Source organism: Coenobita brevimanus, chromosome 56 (assembly GCF_032717465.1).
Source record: "Coenobita brevimanus isolate Jiangsu-jjx chromosome 56, ASM3271746v2, whole genome shotgun sequence".
NCBI lineage: Eukaryota > Metazoa > Arthropoda > Malacostraca > Decapoda > Coenobitidae > Coenobita > Coenobita brevimanus.
The window spans coordinates 6977364-6991652 of record NC_137009.1 but is presented as its reverse complement, the minus strand read 5'-3'; the positions used below and the strand labels follow the sequence as shown (position 1 = coordinate 6991652).

Here is a 14289-nt window from a genome sequence, read left to right as displayed (position 1 = left end):
TCATTCTTGTCTGCTCCTTAACCTATCCACCAACATTGGCCCAAATCGGTTCTAAACTGTTTCAACTAACTGTGCCGTGTAACCTTGACCTTTTACCTTTCTCTGTGATCATTACCTCCAGCTGTTTGTTCCCAAAATCATATCTCTTTACCCTTGCCTTGCCCAAGACCCTTCCTGCATATTGATTAAAATAATGCATATACAGTAATATTCAAGTTGAGCCTCCCATGTAACCATGTTCTCAATAACACAAGATTAACCCATTGGCTGACACTAAGTGCTTCCAAAATGTTTGGTCCTAATCAGACCCAAATTGTTTTGTTTATTTTGTTCACAAACTGACACACGAGACGAACTTTGACACTGTCCTGTGATCATGACATTAGACTAACTGATCTCAAAATCAAATCCCTTCTTTCTAGCCTTACCTTTAACCCTTCCTTCAAATTACCGGTATGTGTCATTAAAATATATGCTTAGGTTGATCTTGATGAGTCAAACGTTGATCTAGGCCTGTGACCCTGGCCTTTAACCTATTGTTTTAAAAGTGAATTGGTTAGTTCTGGGAAGAATGTTAACCTTTACACCAAATTTGGTTGAGAGAATAATAGCTGTTTGAATCTCTCTCTCTCTCTCTCTCTCTCTCTCTCTCTCTCTCTCTCTCTCTCTCACACACACACACACACACACACACACACACACACGGACGCATGGGCGCGCACTTCGTGATCATGGACGTAAAAATGCTTTTTCTAATGAAAGATTACCCATTGAACGGTCAGATTCTTTGTAAAGTTGAAGATAATACGGTGGATGGTACAGTAAAATACATCCTTCACAATATAGCAAATAAACCTTTGACTACGTTGAATTTCTCAATACCAATTATAGTGATTTGTAGCAAGTTAGAAAAAAGTATGTAACCCACCACGCAGTGAAAGGGTTATACAGACAACTAGTAACCCTGTGAAAGCTTTTTTTTTTTTTTTTTCTGACTAGATTTGTCTGTTGTCATCAGGAATCAAACATTTAGATTTAACATCATAGTGCAAGGGTTAAAGCAACGCATGTTCGGTGACAACCAGGATTTATAACCTTTTGTTTCCGAAGGGTTTTTCTGTACAAAACAGAATCGAATATAACTAGTGAGAATAAAATACCTACTCCTGAGCAAGCAGTGAAAGGGTTAATGTCAAGTGTGCAAGCCGGCAAACAATGAACATATTCATAATGGATTTTCCTACTTTCAATTGCTTTTATTAAGCTTACCAGTGCCTTTCCAAACCAGCTAAATATATCACTCATTAATCGTTTCACTGCGAGAGATCTCTTCTATGCCGAGAAAAATCGTCTGGTAACAACAAAAATTAACAACAAATAAACGTCACTGTTCTGAAAGTGTTAACCGGTTGTTATAATAGTATCTCCAAAACAGTGAATGTATCGCTTTTGCTTTGACTCTTTCATGGCCCTCGGCGTCGAATAACACCATACAGGATGAGTACTGCAGGTGTCGAATTAGCGTGATATATAAAAACTGCAAACAATTATGGTGTACAGGTTGGAATTTAATGCCATTAATAATTTCACTCCTTACACATTAACATCCCATATTTTATACATTCTTGTCATAAAGCTATATATTCTTTACATCAATTCACTATTCAGTTTTTTTTTTTTTTTTTTTCAGTTGAATGGTGGTACTTCAGACTATTAACAATGAGTTGTTATATATTTTGTGATATTTATCGACATTTCTAAAAGGAAACATCACTGGATGTTTAAGAGTTGTATCATCAGGGTCCCTGAGTGGAGATTGAGCACTTAACTGAAGGGAGAGATGCTTGCTTTCTTTGTGTTCTGGCTTCCCAGGGGGAACACCGTGTCCTCCAGCCTGGAGTTTTTCCTTCTGCCAGCTCGATTCTGTTAGTACGTCGACTTCTAAACCCCTACGAGGTATTTTGATAGTATTAGATCTATACCAGTAATGTTTTTAAAGTGAAATCTGCCATGAAAATTGTGAAATATGGAAAGAAATACAGAACAGCTGTGTGAGGAGGTGCAGATCAACTGTGCCTGCAGCTTGCAATCCTAGAGTAAAACTGCGCAGTCCCTTACACCATTCCAATACTAAAACTGTTTTGTAATTAAGAAATAAGGGTGATAAGTTCTAATCTTGTACAGTACCACACTCACACATGGTCCAGCATGGCCTTTGTCTGGTTTTCAAGTGCTTTTCAAGCCTTGCTCTGACCTGGAACAAGTCCAATCCCATTGGTGTCAACTAATGTGTAAGGAGATACAGCTGATTAATAAAGAACCACCATCGACAGTGCTGTGTTTCGTCGACATCCATCATGACCATACACTCCGTCTCAGAAAAATTAATGGAAAATCCTCAGTAGAGTCAAGAATTTGAATGTCTCATACTAAACTGAAGGGTCAACGCTACCACGTATATTATCTTACGTCCTTCGCCATGTCATGGTGTCGACACCTCTTTATTATTAGGCCCATTTATTTATTTATTTATTTATTTGATGTGAACTAACAAGTCCCCAAATTTTCATATATTCATAAACTGAAATAAAATAGACTGGTCAATTATTGAAAGTGGTTGTTTCGGCCAGTACGATGGGAAGGAAAAGATGGTCAGTGGTATGCTTATACTAACCTACTCTACCATCCCAAGCAATCAGGCAGTCAGTTCATCTTGCATGTTAACCCCCTTTGGTTTACGTATTACTGGCGAGTAGGTAATTGTGATGAATTTTTCCGCGAATCATAGCGAATCACAGGATGGGTTTAGGAAGCCTAACGACACATTGTCAGGTAGGTTTAACAGTTCTCTTCACATCTGCAATGGGAAGAAAAAAAAAAATGAAACTCGAAAAAATGGACCCGAGGCCGGCCTGTGGTGCACACGATTATATTACCTCACGGCCATTGAGGGTCCCGGAATGAAGTGACGACTTTTGAAGTTTGTTTTTGTTACCTGCAGACGATTTTATTCAAGTTGCGAGAGATCTTTCTTAAAGACGGGCTGTGCCTAACTCCCCCAGTTCAGAAATCTTCTCCAGAGCCGGACAGAATCGTCTGTTGGAATATACGTCATCAAAGTGTAAGTGATTACTCTTTTATCCGACTCCTATTGCTTTTTTTTATTGTTAGTAGGAATGAGGACTTACGGACTGAGAGGACTGAACAAAGCCTCCAAAGACCCATTCACTAATGGGATATTTCCTGAAACAATAATATTCTCAAAGAATACCATGAACGAATTAGAAAAATAATGGGCTCTAATTTAACTCTTTGTGTCTTATAGATGATTGAATGAAAATGAAATGCAATCAATCAGTCTACTGCACAACCTAAAATCAGGAAATTTTGTGCATATGATACCAGAATCTTTGACATTATTTAGAAAGCTTTTCCCTTCAGCGAGTTATCACTTTTTTTTTTTCTTTTTTTTTTGTATCAGATTTTTTTTTTTTTTTTTTTTTTTAGCTGTGGAGATACTTTTCTAATTGAAAAGGTTATGTATAGCCTGATTAACTTCTCTTTTCGGAGACAGTCCTACAACGAAAGAAATAATTTGTGAATATTTTAACCCGTTAACCATTCTATTACGATATTCTCCTAATGTTAACTAAATCTTTTGATAACAGAAGAATACAGGTAAAAATACATTACCGCCTTAGTTTAACTCTTCATTGCAGCAATGAGTGACATGACCTACAGTATTCCAGACTCCCAAAGACAGTTTTATTCTACGTAGGGGATACCTTTCGTAATAAATAGGTTACAGCAATCTTCGTTCACCCTTTTAGTACAACCACATCTATAGAAGATGGTACTTAATATAGGAGAGACGTCTCGTAGTGAAGGTTTACTAAATATTCTTCAGTACGGTCACGTCTTATATGTACTTTGTTCTTGGTACAGTCCAACGAACTTATTCAGTTCAGAGGAGACCTCCCTTCATGCAGGGGTTAAAAATACTCTCCACGAAGTTCTTTACGTTGAATTATTATTTCTTTCGTTAGGCTGATATTTTTTTCACTGACTATATTAAGGCCGCCTATTTGATTTTGGGGATGATGTATAAAAGTTTACGTCTCAGTAGGGTCCTAGTAACATTAATCAGAAGGGGTTTGCCCACATCTGTTTCTTACACAATACGTGTTAAATCACGTCGTCCAGCACCAGCACCACCTTCATTATTTTAACGTATCTCGCCCCATACCCATTTTCCAACACTTACCATGAATATGAATGAACCCGTTAGTTCCACGATCTCCGAAGTGTAGGATGTAGCAGAGTCTCTGGCTACACAACGATAGAGTGTGATCCTCTGGCATAGCAAAGAATCCTTTGATTAATTCCTATCGACTTCACGAGGGTCATTAGAGCCGACAGCTAATTTTTGCTTACCCTCTCCTTCCCTAGAATATGAAATGCACCTATTGAATTTACCTCCAGGTCATCAAATATACTGCTGGGTGAATAAATAGGCTACTCGAAGGAACCAAAGTTATCCAAGACTGACTGGCACAATAATCGATCTAGAGGTTTTCCACTTGCAGGCTAGTTCTGATTATCAGTTCACCACCGGCTCCTTATCTGGTAAGCTCAGGCTTCTTGCTTTGGGACTTAATAAAGCTCATCTGTAAATGCACACTTGCAGTATACAGTACACTGGTTTCTCATGGCCTTATACTTCTCTTGCTTTGAGGCTCCTCCTCTTTAGCTATACATTTTGCGTATTGCAAGTTCTTCTTGCGTACATTATTGAGGTAAACTCTGCGGATACTAAAATTACATGGAATAACATAAAAAGTGAACATCAATGTAAAATGTACATAATAAATCGTCCATAAAAAGTGTCAATGAAAAATACAACTCTCATAATCTATGTAACTCAGTATATTCCGAACCTTCTTGAGACATTATAATACTGCAAGTATGGTAACAAGACAAAAATTTTAAAGGGACAAAAGGAGACGAATGACTTGTAAAAAAAAAAAGAAAAAAAAAAAGAATATCCAATGAAAGATTCCACCCAGAGAATCCAGTGGAAAAAGAAAAAAGAAAAAGAATCCGTTGAAAGAATCCAGTGAAATATAATCAATGGAGGAATCCACTAGAAACATGCACTAAAAGAATACAGCTTAAAATCCAGGTAAAATTATCGAATAGAAAAATTTAGTGAAGTATCGAACTATAGTTATCTATTCCAAAGTTGTTGTAATTCTGTTTGTGAGGACTTTAGTGAAGAGTTCGTAAATAACTGGTGATAAGCTAATGGGTCGATAATTACTAAAATCTTTGAGTTGCCTTCATTACAAAGTAAAATAACTACATCATGTTTTGCCGTAATGCATACATACATCTAAATAATAGGTCAGGCTCAGTATGTGTGTGTCTGTCTATGCGTTTGTTCGTTTCTTTCACAATAACGGTAACTGATATGGACCTAATTCTTTTTTCATTAAGTCGGGGTAAGTCTGGAAAATGTCAGGGATATACCTCCCCCCCCCCAAAAAAAAAAGTAATAAATGGCGATCGCGCGACGTGACGGCCCAGTTTTGTCTGAAATCGTGAGACTAGAGATTGCGAAAATACAGTGTTTTCGACTTTTCGCCAAAATTGGAGCATTTGCAGTAGGGCACAGATACTACATACAGCCACAACTTTTGTTATATCGCCGGACGTGCAGAATGCTCACGTTTTTTTTTTTTTTTCCCACAATAATATGTACACATTTTTCTCATTCATTTAAGGCGAGCCCCGTACCTAGGAATGAGGCCGCAAAATACTTTGTGATGTTATTCGAATGTTTTGTGATGGCTATATAGATCGAGGGATGAATATTTATCGGTTTTACACAAATGTACGAATATTTATTCATTTATACTTTTATTAAAATATTCCCAACAGTCAGCAGCAAAGGTATTTAAAGAAAAAAAAAATAAGATTTTCGTCAAGGAGTCTACGGCTCCCACTGACGGAGACTGCAGTGGCAAAGGAACAATCTCGGTAAAGTCTATGATTCATCTCTCAAATCATATATGCAGAAACTTTGTACAGTCTGAGTGGCAAATAGTAGTTAATCTGTTTGAAGTATTATTATTTAGAGATAATATGCATAAAACTGCCAAGAAACTATATTAGTATTCGTCTTTACATGCACTCACACCATCGTAAAGTCATGGATATTGCTGTCAAGTCAAATTAGCAGATCTGTCCGCTATAAAAGATACATAATGCTGTCTCAGCAGAGCTCCAACAGGCATACGAGCTTTTCTCAACAGACTTTGTCAACATTCAGTATGACACACTTTATATGTATGGGACTCAAGAAAGAAGATAACTAATAAGAAGGGTGTTAGAGATGTCAGAGACTGGGCCAAGTTCCCATCTGCCAAGAAAGAACCAATAAAAAGAAAAGTGTGGGAAGAGAGATGCAGGAGGGAAATGGGGTGGAAAACCATTCGCAAATTGTAGAGCATGTCGTACCTCAGGCAGCAACTATCTGCTGAAACAACTTTTTTTTCTTTTAATGACATTGCTGGTGGCCAATATTAGTATTTAAATAAATGTATAAATCAAGAAATATTTAAACATATGTGTAAAACCGACCAATCTTCATCCACTGAAGTATAATAGCCAGCACCACAAAACATTCGAACATTACAAAGTATTTTGTGACATTATTAGGCACGAGGCTCACTTAAATGTATGAAAAAAAAAAATGTACATAATATTATTATGAGTAAATATCCATATGTAAGCACTCTTTATTGCTCGCAATATAAAATCGGAAATTAAAAATTCTGGCAATATGTAGTATCTGTGCCTTGTTTTGGGCTTAATGTAGCATCGTGTATTGGTCATTTTGAGCCCAATAAAGGATATAGAAACAAAGATAATGGTATTTGCAAATATTATGTGATAAAAAGGCTATCAGTTAATCACACGAATTTTTGCGGGTAACATCAAGCAATCATTTCCTGTGGCATCCCACGGGATGCATAGGGCCTCAATGAACTGTCTCCACCAATATTTGTCTCTTGCCATCTCCTTCAGGTCCCACAAACACTCCTCTCCTGCTTCTTTTTTCGTTGTCCTCAACCAGGTTTCCCTCGGCCTACCTCTACCTCTTCTTCCTCTAGCAGTCCACTCTGGCACATCAGGTATTAAACTACCTTCTTTTCTGTATATGTGCCACAGCCACTTCCAGCGAGACAGTCTCACATATTCATTAACTGGTTCCACTCTCGTAATATCTCTTACTATTGCATTTGTACCTCTGTCTTGCCACTTTACCCCAAGAATCCTTCTCGGTATTTTATTCTCAAATCCTAATACTTTCTGATCTGTTGCAGTTGTACTGTATCATGACTCATGCCCGTAAATTAAGATTGGTCTAACCATGGACTTGTAAATTTTCACTTTAGTATGTACCGAAAGCATATTATTATTCCAAACAGATTTCAACATTCCAACAGCTCGCCAAGCCTGTCTAATCCTCTCCTCAATTTCATTGTTTAATGATCCATTAGATGATACAATCGTTCCCAGATATTTAAAGTTTTCTACATTCTTCACCACATTATTCCCAATTACACAATCGATTTGGTTCTCCACATTCATATTAATAATTTCAGTCTTTCCACAATTTATTACCAATCCCACTTTTTCTCCTTCCTCCACCAGACAATCAAGCACCCTCTGCATCTCGTAAATACTTCCGCAAATCAGTACAATATCATCAGCATAGTCCAAATCCATCAGCTTCTTATTTTCTTTCCAGTTAATTCCTGCATCTGTTCTCCTTACAACCTTTTTCATAACATAATCCATAACCAAACCAAACAACAATGGCGAAAGAACTCCTGCTTGAATCACTCCTGACCTAACTTGAAATGGATCACTCAAAGAACCATCCACCATTACCTTACAAAAAGTACCTTCATGCAGGCTTCTAATATTATTTACAAACTTTTCTGGTATACCATAGAATCTCATAATTTTCAACATAGCTCCACGTGAAACACTATCAAACGCCTTTTCAAAATCCACAAAACATACTAAGTAGCATTTTCATCTCATTAGTTTGTTGCATTATATGCCTTACAATAAAAATCTGATCATTACAACCTCGACCTTTTCTAAATCCCGCTTGTTCTTCTCTTAAAATTTTATCAATTACTGGCTCTATTCTGTTCAACAAGATTTTGGAAAAGACTTTTGCAACTACAGGTGTCAAAGTTATCCCCCTCCAATTGCCACACACACTTAAATCTCTCTTTTTTGGTATTTTTATAATCACTCCATTTTTCCACTCTTCTGGAATTCCACCATTATCCCAAGCCACATTAAAAAGTTTCAAAAGCGTATTCATCAACTCGTCATTTTCCACCTTAAGCATTTCAGGGAATATTCCATCCTTTCCTGGGGCCTTAAAATTCTTTAACTCCTTTATAGACTTTGCTACCTCTTACAAAGTTATATCCCCTGTTTCTATCTGCAAATCTCTCTCGGCTGGCAAAATGTCCTCTTCAGCTGGGATTGGTCTATTTAGAACAGATTCAAAGTGCTCTTTCCACCTTCCTTTTATATCCAAATCTTTAGTCATCAAATTACCATTTCTATCTCGTACAGGTATTTCCTTCCTTCTCTTTTCAGTCCCAGTTAACTCCTTTATGGCCTGATACGCTGCTCTTATGCTCTGACCGTCATTTTTACTTAATTTAATTTCTGTCTCTGTCACCTTTTCATCATATAGTCTCCTCTTATCACGTCTAACGAGTCTTTTTACTTCAGAATGTAAACTCCAGTACTTTGCTCTAAAGTACTTCTATATATATATAATGTAATCCCTCCACTATCCGATGTAAGAGAGCCAAAGGCATATCCGGAAAGTGGGTCTGTCTGGACAATGGGCCCGCGCCTCCTAGACTGGTACTTATGGACCCTAATCTAGCCTAACTCAGAAAAACACCTACATAACTCCCTACTGGACATGCATAGCACCTATTTAAGACCCTATTCACACAATAAGGGACATCTATCTATTGCCAGACGCCTCAATCCCGTTTGGGGTGGCCACAAACAAATCGCCTCCAAGTCGCCCTGTCCCCCGCCATTTCACTACCCTACTCCCAACTCACACCCCCCTCTCTCATATACCTCTCCACCCCATCCCTCCATCTCATCCTCGGCCTCCCCCTCCCTCTTACCCCCTCCACCTCACTCACATACACTCTCTTCGTCAGTCTTTCACCCTCAATCCTCTCCACATGGCCAAACCACCTCAGTGTGTTCCTCATAACGCTTCCTATCACATCCACACCACAACGCTCCTTTATATCCTCATTCGTCAGCCTGTCTCTTCATGTGACTCCACAGGCTTCTCTTAAATAACTCATTTTCACTGCTTTCACTCTCGACTTGTGTCCTTCCAACAACGTCCAAGCTTCACTTTCGTACGTTAGAGTTGGTATCACAATACTGTCATGTAGTACCTTTTTCACTTCCATGCTCATTCCCTGTTTCTTATCACTGCTTTCAAAGAACCAGCAACCTTTCTTCCCTGCTGTACCCTTTCAAGCACTTCACCCTCCAAACCTCCATCCTTACTCATCACACTACCCAAGTACTTAAACGTACTCACATTTTCCAATTCCTCACCATCCAACCTCGCTGTACATTCACTGACTTCACCTCTCTCAAGGACCATCACTTTACTCTTCCCTACATTCACCTTTAGATTCTGTTTCTTACACACTCTTCCAAACTCATCCACCAAGCCTTGCAGTTCCCCTTCGTCTTCACTCAACAACACAGTATCATCTGCAAACAACAGTATAGGGAGTTTCCAAACACTATCCTCTCTCACCAGGGCCACTCCAACATCCACTACCCTACCTTGTACCTCTTTTATTACCCCATCCATGTACAGATTGAACAACCATGGAGACATGACACATCCCTGTTTCAACCCAACCTTCAAAGAGAAAAATTCACTTAGTTCACCATCCACACGCACTGCAGCCTTCGCACCATCGTACATACTCTTCACAGCATTCAACAACTTCCCATCTACTCCATATATTCTTAACACTTTCCACAATCCTTGTCTATCCACCCTGTCAAATGCTTTTTCCAAATCCATGAAAGCCGCATACAACTTCTTTCCCTTCTCTAGAAACTTTTCCAGTAAAGATCTAAGAATGAATATCTGATCTACACAACCTCTTCCCTTCCTAAAGCCTCCCTGTTCTTCTCCAACTAATTTCTCTGTTCTTTCTCTAACTCTGTCAATAAGTATCCTACCATACACTTTTCCTATTATACTAAGAAGACAAATGCCCCTACGATTACCACACACTTCTTTTTCCCCTTTTCCTTTGTACAAGGGAATAATTATACCTGACTTCCAATCCTCCGGGACTCTACCTTCCTCCCAGGCCAATCTGCACATCTTCCACATCCATTCTACCACTATCTCTCCCCCATGCTTCAGCATTTCACCACACAGTCCATCAATTCCTGGGGCTTTCCCCGATTTAACTTTCTTCATTGCTTCCACAACTTCTATCCCTCTGATTTCTTCCTGTCTTCTCACCTCCCTCCTTCTCCCAGCCATTCCCCAGCCACTTATACTCGCATTACTTTCATCCTCTATGTTCAACAATTCCTTAAAGTGTTCTCTCCATGTGCTCACTTTTTCTCCCTTCTCCACTAATAATCTACCATTTTTATCTTTAACTCCCCTGCTAACTTCACTTCCACCCTGTCTTACTCTTTTCACCTCTTTCCAGAACATTTTCTTACAGTCCCTCCACTTTACACTCAAATTCCTTCCAAATTCCTCATCCACTCTCTTCTTACTCTCTCTTACTAATCTTTTCACCTCTCCCTTTCTTTCTACATATAACTCTCTCTTCCGCCTCTCAACTTCTTCCACGCCCCTATTTCTCATCCATTCATTGTATGCTTTCTTCTTTTGTCCCACAGCCTGTTTCAGCTCTTCAGTCCACCACGCTGTTCCTTGCACCCCCCTCCATCTTCTCTTCCTTCCACACACTACATTACATGCTGCACACATTTCTTCCGTAAATATCTTACACACACCTTCCACGTCTCCCGTCTGCTCCAATTCATATTTGCCCAATCGTTCCTTCACTTCTCTCTTATACTCTGCCTTTTTCTCATCCTCTTGTAACCTTTCCACTCTCCTTGCAACTACTCCTTCCTCTCGTCTTTCCCTTCTTCTATTCCTCCATCTTACTTGAATTCTAATTCTGGCCACCACCAAGTAGTGGTCAGAAAGTCCACTCCCCCAACCTCTATAAACTCTTGCATCCATTACACATCTTCGTATCCTTTCATCCACACACACACACAATCAATCATTGCCTTCCTTTCATTCAGTTCACCACCCACCCTTCTCATCACTCGCCATGTATACCTGTGGATCATTTTATGCCTGAAAAGGGTATTGGCTATCATCAACCCCCTCCCAGCGCAAGTGTGCACTAACGCACTCCCATTCTCATCTATCTCAGCAGGCACACCCCACTCACCAACTATTCCATCCACCTTCACATTCCCGACTTTACCATTCATATCACCGATCAAAAACACTCTCTCATTCCTTCCAAACTTTTCCATAAGGGACATAAAAGGGTCAAATAAATGCAAAGGAACCAGAGAACGAGGTTTTAGAGGTGAGTATGGAAAATACAGTATAATATTAAACATTCTGGGTATTTACAACTAGTCTCTGGCCAGCTCGATGAATAACCCGCCTCCTCTCAGACTCTGACAGTAAAAAGGTGTACTTGAAGCACCTACAGTAATCAAGTCTTGCACTGAACTTGGTCGTATGCACTCTGAATCCTGTTTTCTTAACACTGCACACTCTGTTCTTACTTGCGCTCCATTGTACTTTAATGAAATCAGTGTTGCACTCTGCACTTAAGTCTTTGCACTCTGAATTCTAATTTCTTAACACTGTGCACTGTTCTGTTTACTGCACAACACACACACACACACACACACACACACACACACACACACACACACACACACACACACACACACACACACACACACACACACACACACATATCCATGTACATAATTCCCTTTTGATTTGTAAAATTTCCTTGATGTTTTTTAAAACAAACCAACTAGCATTCTTTGCAATTTACTAAAATGGTTTCCAATGCTGACTGGTTCTTTTATTGTTTCATAATTTTTAATATTCCTCACATGGAAACAGAAATATATGTGCGTATGCCAGGAACTTGTCAGTTGTCACGTCTAGACGTGACTGATATGAGAGAGCAAGTTTGTGTATTGTTTAGGAACGGAAACAAAGATTTTGATGATGACATTTTCAGTAACAAAGTGTGACCCATCCGTCATCATTCGTGGGTTCTCAGGGCGTGGCCAGAAACAAAAGCAGTAACCATAACTTCTGAGTATGGCTGTATACAATAAAGCCTCATAACTGTACACATGAAAAACATTTGTCTTTGTTAGTTTGCAGGTGATGCCCTTTGAAATTCAGTAGGTTAGAGAGAAAAAAAAAAAACTAAAATGGACAGGACAGAAGCCCGTGCTGTGATCAAGTATCTGCAGAAAAAGAGTATAACCTTCAAGAAAATGCATGAAGACATGGTCAACACACTTGGTGAAGAATCTGCTTGTTATTCAGCCATAAAGAAGTCGCCTGTTGATTTCAAGCGGGGCAGGGAGAGCATCAAAAATTACCCACGGTCAGGACACCTCAAATCATCAACCATGGACGATCAAGTAGAGACTATTCACTGCATGGACTTGAATGACAGACGTCTGTCTGTGCAACAGATAACCGATACCCTGGGCATCAGTGCAGGCTCAGTTCGCACAGTTTTGACTGACATCTTGGGTATGAGCAAGCTGTCTGCATGATGGGTGTTCAAAATTTTGACACCAGACCAGAAACTGACCAGGTTGGAAACTTCAAAGACACTTTTGGCACATTTCCTGGCTGATCCAACAAACTTCTTCCGGAGGTTTGTGACCCAGGATGAGAAATGGGTTCATCAATTTGAACCTAAACCAAAAAAATAAAAGCAAGCAATGGAAACACCACGGTTCTCCACCTCCCAAAAATCTCAAGCCAGTTGCATCATCAGCAAGCTGATGGCCTCAGTGTTTTGGGACAGAGGGTTCTCATGACTGACTACATGCAAAAGAGTCAGACCATTAATGGGGCCTATTATGCATCAGAAATGCGACACTCGATAGATGCAATCAAACAGAAATGGAGAGGAAAACTGAGACGGAGTGTGCTGTTGCTCCAGGACAATGCCCCAGTCCACACAGCAAAGATGGCAGTGGCTGTTGCAACCAACTGTGGCTCTGCACTGTTGCCTTGTGCTCTTTACTCATCCAACCTGGCTCCGTCTGACCTCTGCGTGTTTCTCATACTGAAATCCCATCTGCGAGGTCATCGTTTTTGGAATGAGGATGAATTCATTCATGCTGCTGAGGCGTGTCTGGGGGCTCAACAGGCGACCTTCTTCCGCAACAGAATAGCAATTCTTGAACATCGGTGGACCAAGAGCTTTGAACTTCGTGGTGACTATGATGAGAAATAACACAAGAACAATATTTTTTTTTTTTTTGGGGGGGGGGAGGGGTCGGGAGTGAGACCGAGAACTTTTGAAGGATCCACGTAAGTCTTTGGGATCCTTATCTTTCTCTTCAGATGGCCACACACACACACACACACACACACACACACACACACACACACACACACACACACACACACACACCTCAGACCATTCTTAATTTCCCTGTCTCCTTGTGCCCCCAGCTTGAGCATCACTGACGTAGGGTCAAGCAAAGCCAGCATTACAGTGAGTGAGTGCATGATGTACTCCACCCAAGTACCATGTAATGTTATGACGTCTGCCTCATTTCACTCATGTTCCTGCTAAACATTTTTGTTTAGCATAGAAGGGACAAATCATTACGAATAAGTAAAAAAAAAAAAAAGTTTCATTACACCCATTCATTACGATGACATCTTATTTTGCTGTTGCAACTACGAGACTATTTCACTCATCTTAGAGGAGACCCCCCGCAGAAGATGACCATTTCAGACAGAAGATGCCAAACAGCAGTGAAGTCAATGAAGGCTCTATTAATATTATTAGTTGTAATGTTTTACTCCCTAATGTCATACTCCTGCTGTTCTTGACTATCGCGTATGTTTCCTAG

General features: G+C 39.6%; 1 protein-coding gene across 1 annotated transcript; it reads left to right on the top strand.

The window, feature by feature from the left end:
- Nucleotides 1-12615: 12615 nt before the first annotated feature.
- Nucleotides 12616-12969, top strand: LOC145401629 (protein GVQW3-like). The gene has a single exon (XM_080273823.1). The coding sequence runs from the start codon at nucleotides 12616-12618 to the stop codon at nucleotides 12967-12969; it is 354 nt and encodes a 117-aa protein (XP_080129949.1).
- Nucleotides 12970-14289: the final 1320 nt, after the last annotated feature.